Raw genomic sequence first — 13,497 nt, 5'->3', positions numbered from 1 at the left:
TTCAGGTGAGAGAGCATGTATATTACTTAGGGGATAAGTAATTCAACATTTAACCTGTTTGTAGCCTTCGTGTTTTCAGAGGCCTTAATTATATGCACCTCCTTCTTTAACTTGGGAGTCTCTGGGTGCTAACTGGTTAACAGACTGAAAGGCGGAAGGCTCAAGTTCATTCAGAGGCACCTCAGAAGAAAGGTCTGATCATCTACTTTCAAAAACCCCAGTCGTTGAAATCCTGCAAAATACAGTCACTAGGAGCTGAAAATAACTCAAAGACAGCTGATTTTTGTTTATCTTATCTCATACTGAAGTTCTTTTAAACCATCATCATTGGGCTATATTCTGCATGTCCAGTTCAAATTTATTTATTTATTCCTTGAGTGGCTAATAAACCACATTTGACCTGTTTTTCAAAAAGGAAAAGTTTTGTAGAGGAGAGATTACATTGCTATTTCTCTTTACTACTGCTGGTGTTTTCTAACTTGGGGCTATACCATTTCTAAATCAACATTTTTAATCAACTAATTCACTCTAATTCCTAAATGCTTTCTTTGAGTAAGTACTGGTAGTAACTCTCTTCCCTTCTAGCCCATCTACGTCTGTCAATTCTCATTAACTAAAAATATCGCCCTGATGTTTATCTTTATAAACTTCACATTTTTCTACCCAAGATCATTTCTTCTAAGGATCTTGTCCAAAACTGACTGCTTTATTTATTACACTCTCGGATTATTTTAAAACTCAAATAAGAATAGTAACAGAACTGATACTATTTTTCTTCCATTTTTATTCTATGTCAGAGTCGGTTCTATTTCTAAGACACATTTTAGAATGTATCTCCAAGGATTCTTTGAGTGCTTGCTGTGTTCTATCTCAAAGGCAGCTTCCCTTTCTATAATGTAACAGATGTTCTAAGACCAAAAAAATCTCTTTTGATTTAAAGAAATTTAGAAAAGATGTTGAAGGAAAGGAGAAAAGGCTACTTTAAAAGCTTAACTCCAATAAGATAATGGTTTTATAGAACACAACATACTTGGCAAAGGAATTCATCAGCTGGGGAGTTCCAGGACTATCTATCATCTTTGTCAATTATTTAAACTTAATTTTAATAAAAAAGCAACAACAGGTAGTGCCAAGAATGTTACGCTCTTTGACCTCCCCTTCCCTCCGTCCCTGGCTTGCAGTTATGGCAGCTGATGGTCCCCAAAGGTTTGCAATAGATCGCTTTTCTCTACTCCAGAACTCCAGCAGTTTTCATTCTGTACCCTTAGTATCACAGGCCTTTATATCTGTGGGGGTCACAGAGCACACAGTTGTAAATCAGAATTTTAATTTTTTTTTGTTCCGCTACATACTGCCAAGCTATACAGCATTAATGGGAAGAAAACTGATTACTCTTGAAAAGAGAAACTGGTGGAAAGCTGATTTTCTCTAAACCACCATCCAATCTACAATAATAATTTTTTAAATATCTTAAATGCAAAAAAAATGGGAGAATGAAATCCTCTAGACCATTAGTTACCCGTGTGTTCTATACAACAGCAAAAGCCTTTTTTAAAAAAAGTGCTTCCGTGAACATACAGCATCCGGCTTAACAAGAGCATTTTAACTTTTGGTCTCATCTTAAGATCAACTTTTCAGTCACACTCAAATGCCCGGATGTCAGAGGCCAGTGGCCATCGAGTCATTCCGAGTCAGGGTAACCTGTGTGGGGCAACAGACACGTATTCCATGGGGTTTTCAATGGCTGCATTTTTTGGAAGTAGATTGACGTGCCTTTGTTCCAGGTTCTTCTGGATGGATTCAAGTCAACATTTCAGTTAGCAAATTAACCATTTGTACCACCTAGGAATGTCCTGCCTAGTACGAAACCTAGAAAACGTAAGTACTTCTTTAAATCATTAACTGATGAATAAAGACAGAAAATATGAAAACCGTGTCCAGCATTACACAGTATTAAGATAGATCTGAACTCCTAAATAGCTTGTATTCACTAATCTCCCTTTATTCAGATGAATGCTTCCCACTCACCAGCCCAGGTCTCCATGATTTCCCCTTTATCTTACTCATGACAAGCTTTCCCTGTCAGGTCATAGCTCTTACATGTAGGCATTTTTCTCTTCCTTGGTTGTTCCTAAGCTCACTAACCAGACGTCGTGCTGAAGGAAAAATCCTAAAACACTTAAGAAATAACTGACTGCTCAGGATAAAAAGGAGAGAGCATAGGAGCCAGAATTTCTATAATTTTTTTAACCATTTAGAACAGTGACCAACATGATAATTCAATCTTCGAGTTCTTTCTAATTCTAGGATGGTTGTCATCCTGCCCTCAAACTCCATGCTATCAAGTCAATTCTGACTGAAGGATAAGGCAGAACTGCTTCTTTGGATTTCCAGGAGGGTGAATCTTTACAGGAGTACTAAACCTCATCTTTCTCCTGAGGAGCAGCTGGTCGGTTAGAACTGCTATCTTTGCAGTCGGCAGCCCAACTCCCGATCCATTACACCACCAGGGCTCTCATCCTGTCTTAGGTGTCTATCCATATCGAGTCTGCCCACATACAAGGTTGTTGAGTCTTGTTTCCTAAATATGAAGTTCTGGTCAGGGTAAACAAATCACAAGCTGAGTTAAAGGGTTAAATGTAAAAGACTGAATAACTGAATGTCCTTATTTATTAACTTATATGACTATAGCACCCCTTACACAAAATATTATGCCCTCACGTCGACCTTACTCTAAACCGGTGATGGCCGCACAGCCTGATTAATCTAAATGGTGTCTCTAAAACAAGCAATAGAAAATTTAAATTAGTAAACGTCTTATATTTTTCCACCAATTAAAAATATTTTTTTACCCTTTTCCTGAGAAAGTTTCTCTTCCTGGCGCTGGTGGTGAGGTTTATAAGGTGCTGCCCCCTGACCGAGTCTTTCAGCCACAAAGCCATCCAGAAAAGACAAGGACGCATCTACCTAGGTTAAAATGAAGTAAAAAAAAAAAAAAAAGGAATTTAAAAAAATCCCAAACTCTACACAGTAGGCTGTACCTTCACCTAATTATTTCAGCTTTTCTATTTTTTAAATTAAAAATTAAGGGTAAAATAGAAGTTTCCTTTCTAAAACTGTTGCCCAACTCTCTAGCTTTCTAAAACATAATCAAATTAACCAGCTAAGACTCTAACAGTATAAGTCATTTTCTGTTATTATTCTTGATATGTCACAAGTCCGAGCATCACTTCACATTTAGAGACAATGAAATTTCCAAAGGACGGAAGAGATGTCTTACCATCATGTCGTCACAACTCTTATCAAGCGGAAGCACACGCTTCATAAGTTCCACGTTCTCCTGCAAATGTTTTAATTCAAAAGCATGCTGCCTCAAACATGTATCCAAGGATGTGGTAAATTCCTGGATTAATTTCTCAACTGTGTTAGAGGAATGTGCTTGGGCTGTCAACTTGGTCACGGCGGCAATTAACCAGGTTTTTGTTTCTGAAGAAATGGAGTTATTCAAAAGTAACTTGTGAAGCTTGGTTATGACTTTGTCAGGCGTTTCCTTATCTAAAAGGTAGGAATACTCCCCCAACACCTACAAGTGAAACAAAAAGGCATTTATACACAAAGAACAATTCATCCAGCAAACTAAACGGAGTAAGTTTAATCATGATGAAATATCCTCTCACAGCAAGGAAAATTTTAAAGATGCAGATATATATTTGAGGTTGAAATTTATAACAAGAATTGCAACGTTATACAAAAGGTTCCCCACGCCTCAGTCGTTAACGATGCATACAGCAGTATACCTTTCTTCTGACATTACAAAGCTGGTTGTTGGTTTTCACTAACCAACGTTGTTATTATTTTCCAAAAAGCACATAAATAAGTGACTCTCCCATACTAAGATGATAAGAATTACCTGAGATGCTTTGTTAAGAGTACGTATTTCTAGACTCAATCTCCAAAGATTAATAGGCTGGGACCTAGGACACACATTTTGAACAAGCCTCAGGTGATTCTGATACAGATGGTCCACAAAGCAGACTCTAAAGAATAGCGTTAGACAAAAGGGCTGCAAAGAGTTTATCAAAAATTGGGGGGTGGGGGATGGAATTTTGAAGCCTCCATGTATCACTTTTAAAAAATCTAACTTAGGTGACTAATTCAATCCTATAGCTCTAAGAATAATTAATAAACAGGTACTTAATGAGTGTCATATCTTTTTAAATAATATGAAGGAGCTTCAAAAAATGTGGGAAAATGGAACTTAAAGAAATGTTCCACAAGCCTTCTGAGGTCTCCTTGCATCTATGAACTATTTTCATATTTCTAATAGAATATCAGCCCGAGCCTCAGAGTAAGTATGAGCCAGAATATGGACTCAATGGCAGTGGGAGTTGGGTTCTTTGTAAAGTGGCACAATCTAAAAAGAGAAAGAAATATAAAAGGTGGCGATGGGCGAGAGAATCATTTATCGCTGGTAACAAGGTGGCATCACGTCTGGAGGAGGGCAAGTCCTGAAGGAAAGGGACTGGCATGGAGGCTGCAATGATGCGCTCAAATGCTGACACAGTTTAAATTTACCCTAGTGTTTAATATTTTCTGCTTTCTTTTCAACTGAGGTTTTTCCCTGTTTTACTTTGTTGTTGTTGTTGCTAGTTTTTCTGCTTTCTTTCTTTTTGTATGTGTTTCTGTATGTGAAATCCAGGATAGTTAACCTAGAGAGAGGATAACTAGATTAATGGTTTCTTGGGGGTATGGTAGAGGAAGTTGGAGTTAAAATGAGGACCTATTAACAATGAGTACAAAAGAGAAAAAAATGTTCTAAAATTGTGTTTAATGATTGTACAACTCTTCTTTTTATGATTGCACTATTGAATTGCATTTTATGTAAATTATGTGCCAATAAAACGGTTTTTAAAAATGAGCTCAACCTTACCGAAGGGTCACAGGGGGGAGACGAGTCAGTCAGGGTGCAGTGTAGCGATGATGAAACATACAACTTTCCTCTAGTCCTCTAATGCTCCCCCCTCACCTCGACTATCATGATCCCAATTCTACCTTACAAATCTGGCTAGACCAGAGGATGTACACTGGTACAGATAGGAACTGGAAACACAGGGAAACCAGGACAGATAAACCCCTCAGGACCAGTGGTGAGAGTGGCGATACCAGAAGAGTGGAGGGAAGGTGGGGTAGAAAGGGGGAACCAATTACATGGATCTAAATATAATCCCCTCTCTGGGGGACAGACAACAGAAAAGTGGGTGAAGGGAGACGTCAGAGTATAAGACATGACAAAATAATTTATAAATTATCAAGGGTTCATGGTGGGGGGGCGGAGAGGGAGGGGAAAATGAGGCACTAATACCAAGGGCTCAAGCAGAAAGCAAATGTTTTGAGAATGATGATGGCGGCATATGTACAAATGTGCTTGACACAATGGAAGTATGCATGGATTGTGATAACAGTTCTACAAGCCCCCAATAAAATGATTTTAAAAAAATGACCTCAAGTATATCACTAATTGTTGAGGATGGCACAGGACTGGGCAGTGTTTGGGTCTGTGGTACACAAGGTTGCCACAAGTCAGACCCGATTCGACTACACAGCACCTGTCCACACAGAAGAAAAACAGAGCTAAGTTCAATCCTTAAACAGTAGGATAATTTCTAAAGTGGCAAACTGAAAGATGGAAGACAGTCCCAGAGAAAACAAGTAACCTAAATTGCAAATTCAAAAACCAAGAGACTTCTGCATCTAGGAAAATTGAATAGATGTACTTTCTCCTATTGAGGCCACATAGCAAAGAAAACTATCCACATCTGGTGGTGTTCCTGCGCATATGTGAGTCACTGCTACTCCACCCCCCAGCTCTGAGTGCTGGCAAAACCTATGACTTGCTTTTTGTTAGAATACATAAAAGGGCATGCCCAATTATGTCGATTATATTAAATAAAACTCTGACCTTTGTCTTGCAAAAATACTCTCCCTTGCTGTCTACAATGAAGCAGACAATCACGCTGGGAGAACAGATGGCAAGAAACTGATGGCGACCTGTGAGCAGAGGGAAGCCTAAAGCCAAGAGCCAGCACGTAACGCTCAATACTACCTGTGCTAGAAATAAGAGACCCCCAACAACTACGTGAGCCTGCAAGCAGAGCCTTTCCAAGTCACGGTTCACATGACCCACAGTTCCAGCCAGCATGTTCACTGCAGCCTGTGAGACCCTAAGCAGAAAGCCCAGCTAAACCATGGCAGGATTCCTAATCCACAGAAACTGTGATAATTAAAGTGTGTTGTTTTAAACCATTAAGTTTGTGGAAAGTTAATGTGGAAACATCGCTATTGGAAAGTATTACAGCACAGATACCCAGTATCTATTCAAATATGGGCTCAACACAGAAAATACAATTAATGAATTGTAAACCAATTATATTTGAAAAGATTGGACAAGTCAGAGAGTAGAGTGAAAGAGTAGATAACAGGTGACAGAAGGTAGCCGCTGGGAATGGAGACTGACAGCTGAAAGAGCTGAGTATCAATGAATGATTTTGCAAGAAAATATATTCTTTTATTTTTAATTAAAAGCTCATTTTATTGGGGGCTCTTACAACTCTTATTACAATCCACACTTGAATTGTATCAGGCATATTTGTATATATGTTGCCACTGTTCTTTCCCGGACATTTACTTTCTATTCAGCCCTAGTATCAGCCCCTTTTTTTCCTTCCCTCCCCCACCCCTCGTGGTCCCTTGATAGATTATAAATTATTGTTATTGTTTTCATATCTCAAACTGATCACTGTCTCCCTTCCCCATGGTTTCTGTTGTTCTTCCCCCGGGAGGGGTGTATGTGGTTATGTGTCAGTCATGATGATTGGATCCCCTTTCCTCCCTCCACTTCCCCCTACCCTCCTGGTATTGCTATTCCCATTCCTGTTCCTGGATTCCGTGTGCTGTGAGCTCTATCTCTTATGTATACCTGTGTACATGCTCGGATCTAGTCCACAGTGAGAAGCAGCACTGGGGCCAGGACAGCGGGGGGTGAGGAAGTCTCAGGGAATCAGAGGAATACTGTGTTCCATCGGTGCTTTACTGCACCCTGGTTGACGCATCCCTTCCCTGAGACCCCTCTGTGAGGGGATGTCCCACTGTCTACAGATGGGCTCTGGGTCTCTGCTCTGAACCCCCCTCGTTCTCAACAATTTGTTTTTGTTTGATTGTGGAAGAAAATATATCTTGCCAATATTTGTTTTCTATAAAAATATAAAAAATTATTTAATGTATTTTGCTCACCCAACTCATAACTTGCAGAAATCTCTGTGGATAGAACGCATTTTCCACATCTAATAAAGTGAGGTAAGACTGAACAGCATAAAGTCTTAATTGGTGATCTTCTGTTTCATCATCAAAACCTATAAAGAAATTAATACAGCATTTTAATATCCAATAAGCTCGCTAATTACTCTGCAATAAACACACTTTATTTTAAAATCTTGCAGAACACAATTGCTTACCAACCTTCTGCGAGTAGTCTGAGAAAGTTATTGGGAATATCAGGATGCATGACGTCCCCTCCCACTGAAAACACAGCATTCATTGTCTGGATAAACCATGCGTTGTCAGGAGCATATGTGCCCGGTGTCAAGAACAAGTACATTTCCACAGACCACTTCTCAAAATTATCCTTTCGGCAGATACTTTTACAAAAAGAATCCCAACTCATCCTTGAGAAGCATTTTCACATTTAACTTCCAGCAACAGTTCTTATGCCCCAGTTTTCCCAGAAGCTTATTTCATTAACTTAATAAACTGAGTTCATATACCTAATCTGGAACATAATAGGCTTTTAATAAATGCAAAAACAGTGGGGGGTGAAGGGAGGGAGGAACTATTAACTATGAACAAATAAATAACAGAAACCTAGATACCCGAGAGAGGACATATGCTGTGATGTGTCTAGGGCAGGGGTTCTCAGCCTTCCTACGGCCGTTTAACACAGTTCCTCATGTGGTGGTGACCCCCAACCATAAAATTATTTTTGTTGCTACTTCACAGCTGTAATTTTTCTACGGTTATGAACTCAGCGACCTCCATGAAAGGGTCGTCTGACCCCCAAAGGGGTTGAGAACTGCTGGTCTAAGTGAGCATGTTGTCTAACCTCTTTTCTCATCTGTTCCTCGTCTGTTCTACAATTTTATGATTCTATTGCTAGAGCGCTAACTCTGGTGAGGACAAAACTATACCTGGAAAATTTCCAGGATAATGAATATTATTCACTACTTTCTCTCTTAGATTTAAATAATAGGCATCTTTAAAGAATGGGATACCTTCTAAACGAGCCAAGTCTAAGCGAGTGTGACTTTTAAGAAGTGTGAACACAGCAGTTTGTGAGTGGCGCCCCCTGCTCCGCTGTGCCCTTTTCCAGCATCAATCATGGCAGAACCACTATGGTCATCCCAACCACAAAACAAAACGAGAGTTTAACCGGAAAGAAAACGGAGTAAGAACTAAAGTCAGAGAGGAAGAGGGTGTGGAAGAGGAACCAGACACATGGCTCTTTGCTTTCCCTGCTCATATTAATGACAAATGAATAAAAGTACCCAGGAGGGGAAGGGCAGGTCACCCCCTAATAAATCTGCAAAATTACCGCTTTAGACCAGAGAAAACTGACTACCAGGAAGGGGTACCAATGCTAGGCTTCTCAACTCAACTGGGTAAATGAAACATGAATTTTATAATTCATGGCCCCCAAAAAAGGATATTTCTCAGCCAGTTCTGCAATTTTGCCAACCAAATTGACAATGATATACTCTTCTTTGCTCTCTTGTAAATATTCAAGCATTTTCTGGACAATAACGGTTATATTCTGTGCATTAGTAATTCTGTAAAGAAGTTCCAGCGTCTATTTAAGGAGAAATAAATTAAACCATATTATAAAACTTATTATTATAACACCAAAAAAGACAATAACATAGGTTTATAATATAAGTGATTCATACACGTTAACGCAGCTCTACTTAGCAGTCATTAAAGCATTTTCAAGAAATGAAAATTTTAGTACTAACAAAATTTAAGGTAAAATTATTATAAAAAGTATGAATTATGATAAATTCCAAAGCCTGTAAGTCTTGAAGTTTTTACATGATACGCATCATAAACAATACCAAGTTAAAAGGTATTTCCTTAAAATATAACAGCCTCTTCAACCTATTGTACTGAGCATGTGTTTGTGCACGCATGTGCTCCAACGGGTGGGCCCACACATGGGTGTGGCACACATGCAGTGGCGTGCACACGTGCATACACTACATTCCCACTCTCAACAACAGAAAAGAGCACTGGAGTGGGTTTAGCTCTCACTTGGTAACAGGATCAGTTAAGGGTGAATCGCTTCCACGTGGCACAGGTGAGTGGCTCAAGCACTTCCAGCATTTCTTTCCAACCTCAGATATCATGGAATAACTATTTCACAGTTACTCTATGGTGGCACTGTCAGGTAAGCAGTGAACTGTAAACTGCAAAGTCAATGGTTCCAACCCACCACCTGCTCCTGGGGGGAAACATGAGGCTGTCTGCAACTATAAAGATGCCGATAAACCCAACGCAGGGTTGGTCTGACCTGGAATTGACTCGATGGCAGTGGGTTTGGGTTTGAGAGTTTTTTCCCCTGGGTGCTGAGAAATATACTTCTTGTCTCAAGTGAGATAAAGGAAGATCAATGCCAGAGTACACTTCCATTTGGCAGACTTTCAAAAGCCCCAGAGAGAGGTTCTAATAATATCATAGCTCCTAGGAATCAATTCTTTACTGACATTTTAAGATCAGCAATATTACTTACAAGATAATTTCCACATACTTTACAGAAGTTGGTTTTTATCTTGGCTATTTCTCAACTCCATTTAAAGTGTGTGTGTGTGTGTGTGTGTGTGTGTGTGTGTGTGTAGAAGTCTCCTATCAACAGCTTTCAACTTATGGTGCTGCTTCAGATATGCTCCCTTATCAACTCCAAACAATGATATGTATTTTAAGATACTCTATTCATTTCTTACTGGAAGACTAAGTAATTTAGCATTTCCAGAATTGCGTGGAGTGTGGAGATGGGAATTGCATTGCTAGAAGCTTTATCTCTTCAGCCTGAAGTAGTGCCTTCTCGCCTTATCTTCTCCCGTAGGAAAGAGAGGTGGAATGCCCAGGTAAAAGAAACTCCTAATCCTGAGCAACAGGCAGGACCCATATCCCTGCCACGTTATTACTGGTGGAGGCTAGAAATGACAATAGTACTGAGGAGACAACATTACAGTACTTTCTTCCCCAAGGAATTCAAGCTACTTTCCTCGTGGCTGGAAAGAGACCAAATAGATCAGATGCACAATCTTAATGGTTTTCCCCTTGCGTCTCATTTCTAAAGGAAAGAGCAATAATTAAATGCTATAAAACAACCCTATATTTAAATCAGATCCTGTTCGATTTAGCAGTCAATTAAGGAAAAATTTGTATGTTCTATATCTGATCTCTTATCTGTCTAAAGTAGAAGGGTTGTATATCTATTTATTCTGTAAAACATACACACAGAAATCCATTAGTACATTTACAAGTTTCTTACTTTAAAAAGGCAGTTTCTCATAAATTAAAAAGTACTTTTTAAAATTCAAAATTGGTCACCTTTTTAAAATTACAATTTTTAATGGAAATCAGTAGTTTCTTAATAAACTACTAATTCATTGCTTTTAAAATAGTTTTGATTGGTAGGTTTTAATTTATCTTTGTTACTTATAAAATCAAAATTTTTCACTCTTCTTAGACAGGTCCTATAAATGATCTCAAATGGTGATAAGAGAATCGCTATATATTAATAGAAATTTATTATATAGTGATGAGAATAGGATTATCTATATAAACACTTAAGCAAACACTGAAGCAAAATCATCTTATCTAAATAGATGAAAAACAAATTAAGTAAATTATATACCTTTCCTTTCAAAAAGTTCCCATCATGTTGTTTAAACATTCCTATGCCTTTAATTTTATACATTCAAGAAAAATGGTAAATATTGATCTGAAATTGCATAATAGATCATATATTAACAGATAACAGGAATGCATCTTAAGTTGTACAAATAGGAAGACCTGGGAAAAGAAATTCAGGTTTCCTATGAGCACAATACTTAGACCAAAAAGCGAGTAATAAACCCCCCATGTATCTGGACCTCAGCTCTCCAATTCACCTTTTACGAACATTCTTTTGGGTATAAAAAGAATTAATTTTTTAGAAAAGTTCCTTAAACTTTAGTAGGAAGAAATGTATTCGCAAGTTAAAATATATGAACACCCATGTACATACACACTGCCCAGCACATGGAAACTCTTTCCATAACACCAGTGAGTCATTTAAAGCTTGTACCACTTTGTGTGCACTATTCAGTTTACCTCTCTCTTAATAATGGGATCAGAATGGTCTAAGCATTCAATTACTGTCATCTGGTGTTGAAGAGCCAGGCTCGGATCCTGTTGGATAACATAGGTAAGAGCCTTCAGTCCTACAAACAAAGATCGTATTACACAGAGTGACTTGAAACAAAGGAACCAGCAAACTTGAAAATCTCTCTTTGTAAATTATGGTAAAACAGCCAATCAGCTTACCTAAATATTTGAGATTTATTTTAGGTGACAGAACAAATTTCCCAATGCACTTGGCAGCCTTCTCAAGTAACTCTGATTTAGGATAAATAGAGTAGACTGTATGCACACATTCAAACAGAATAGCTAGAGAAAGAAAATATAAATATAGCAGGCATTGTGTTAAGGCACAATTAAACAGCAAATTTATGTAGAACTCATAATAAAACAAACTAATTAGAAGGCCTGCTTTAATTTTTTCAAAAACAAAACTTAGTTACAGAAAATTATGTTTTCTGCCCTATATAATCATTAGGATTAGGTTAACATACTTTAATTTAAAGAGAATCATATTTACTAGTACAGGTGAATGATACACTCCTTCATGCCATGAAGTATTTGCTAATCATCTCCTATATGCCAGGCATTGTTCTGGGACTGTGAATACAGCAGTGAACAAAACAAACAAACTCCCTGCTCTCAAGTAGCTAACATTTTAAAAGACACATAAATAGAATACTCACTTGGTCCCACGTAAATCGATCATTCTAATACTCCTTAAATATTTAATAGTTTATCTTCAAGCAGTTTCCAGAATTAATACAAACACTGGTATACCGTAACTTATTTCAATGAGGATGTACGAACACTTATTTCAGAGACAGGACCACTACTCAAACAAGTTCAACTTATTTCTCTAACATGATGGTTTATAGAACAAGCTATTGAACACCTATTGCCATCAAGTCAATTTCAACTCCTGCCAAGCTATGTGCGCAAGGTAGAACCGCTCGTGGGGTTTCCAAGCCTACAACCTTTCAGAAGCAGAGCGCCAGGCCCATCTGTCTTCCAAGGCTCCTCTGGATGGGTTTGACCAACCGACCTGTCAACTACACTGACATGTGTGCCACCGCTGGCCTCGGACGGAGTCCACAGGAGTTAAATTACTAGTTCCAATATTGCACTCACTATTAAGCTCAGTCAGTGCAATGAACTGAAAATGAACGTTAATAGACTTTTATATTAACTTTCCACTTAGAACTGCGTAAGTCCCTGTACTGTTTAACACTACAAAAATGCATGTAATTCCTTAACTGCAACAGCAGCCAAGTGGCAATATTTAAAATATAAGTATTTTTGACAATTTCTAAATTAAAAATGCAATACAGAGTTATTTTCATGTTTCAGTTATCAACCCAAATTCTAATTGCAATGTCACCATCTACTGGGGACACAGCACTCGTACCAGACCTTGGACACCTGGGTCTCTGAGAGGTCCCAGCTCTGGGAAAAGTCCTCACGCCTGGGCTCGCAAACCCTTTCCTGTCCCGTCGCCCCTCATCAAATCATACGTGCGCATACACACACGTGCACACACGTCACCATATAAAATGATTAAACTACAAATGTGACACCCAATGAGTTTTATCATAAACATTTTGGGTTAGATTATATTCAATCAAAATTTAAAGAGGTTCTAGCATCTTATCTTTCAGTCAGAATTTACTTTTATTTTAAATAGACAGAAGATTCCATATCTACTTTTATTTAAAAGTCCATGTCTTGATTTTTTTAAGAATCAAATTTCCCAAACTAGCTAGTATGCGAAAACAAGCTTCTCCACATTTGCCCCAGAATTTAACATTGCCACTACTTACAGTATTTAAGACAGTAATGTATGTTATGTTTGACTTGTATTTCCCTAGATGCTGATAGTGAATATTTTTGCATGTGTCTGTCCTCTTCAGTGGCATGTCCCTTCATGTTTTTGTTCAGTTTCTAACTGGACAGTTTTATCATTGAGTTTTGAGAATTGTCAGTATATTCTTGAAATGAGTTCTCTTTGATATCTGTTGAGCTGATCCATTGAGTTTTCTATTTTAA

General features: G+C 38.2%; 1 protein-coding gene across 2 annotated transcripts in view; it reads right to left on the bottom strand.

Moving 5' to 3' along the window:
- AP4E1 (adaptor related protein complex 4 subunit epsilon 1) overlaps positions 1–13,497 on the bottom strand; it is a 67,342-nt gene that overhangs the window by 19,417 nt on the left and 34,428 nt on the right. The window contains exons 9-15 of one of the 2 annotated variants that reach the window (XM_075532137.1): positions 11,638–11,760; positions 11,425–11,534; positions 8,760–8,899; positions 7,516–7,628; positions 7,291–7,409; positions 3,281–3,583; positions 2,853–2,967 (exon numbers count right to left, since the gene is read on the bottom strand). In XM_075532137.1, coding sequence (XP_075388252.1) covers positions 2,853–2,967; positions 3,281–3,583; positions 7,291–7,409; positions 7,516–7,628; positions 8,760–8,899; positions 11,425–11,534; positions 11,638–11,760 — 1,023 coding nt within the window. The remainder of the gene's footprint in view (positions 1–2,852; positions 2,968–3,280; positions 3,584–7,290; positions 7,410–7,515; positions 7,629–8,759; positions 8,900–11,424; positions 11,535–11,637; positions 11,761–13,497) is intronic. The other variant, XM_075532138.1, reaches the window with a different exon arrangement.

This window comes from Tenrec ecaudatus, chromosome 14, assembly GCF_050624435.1.
Source record: "Tenrec ecaudatus isolate mTenEca1 chromosome 14, mTenEca1.hap1, whole genome shotgun sequence".
Taxonomy (NCBI): Eukaryota; Metazoa; Chordata; class Mammalia; order Afrosoricida; family Tenrecidae; genus Tenrec; species Tenrec ecaudatus.
This window is presented reverse-complemented; position numbering and strand designations above follow the sequence as displayed.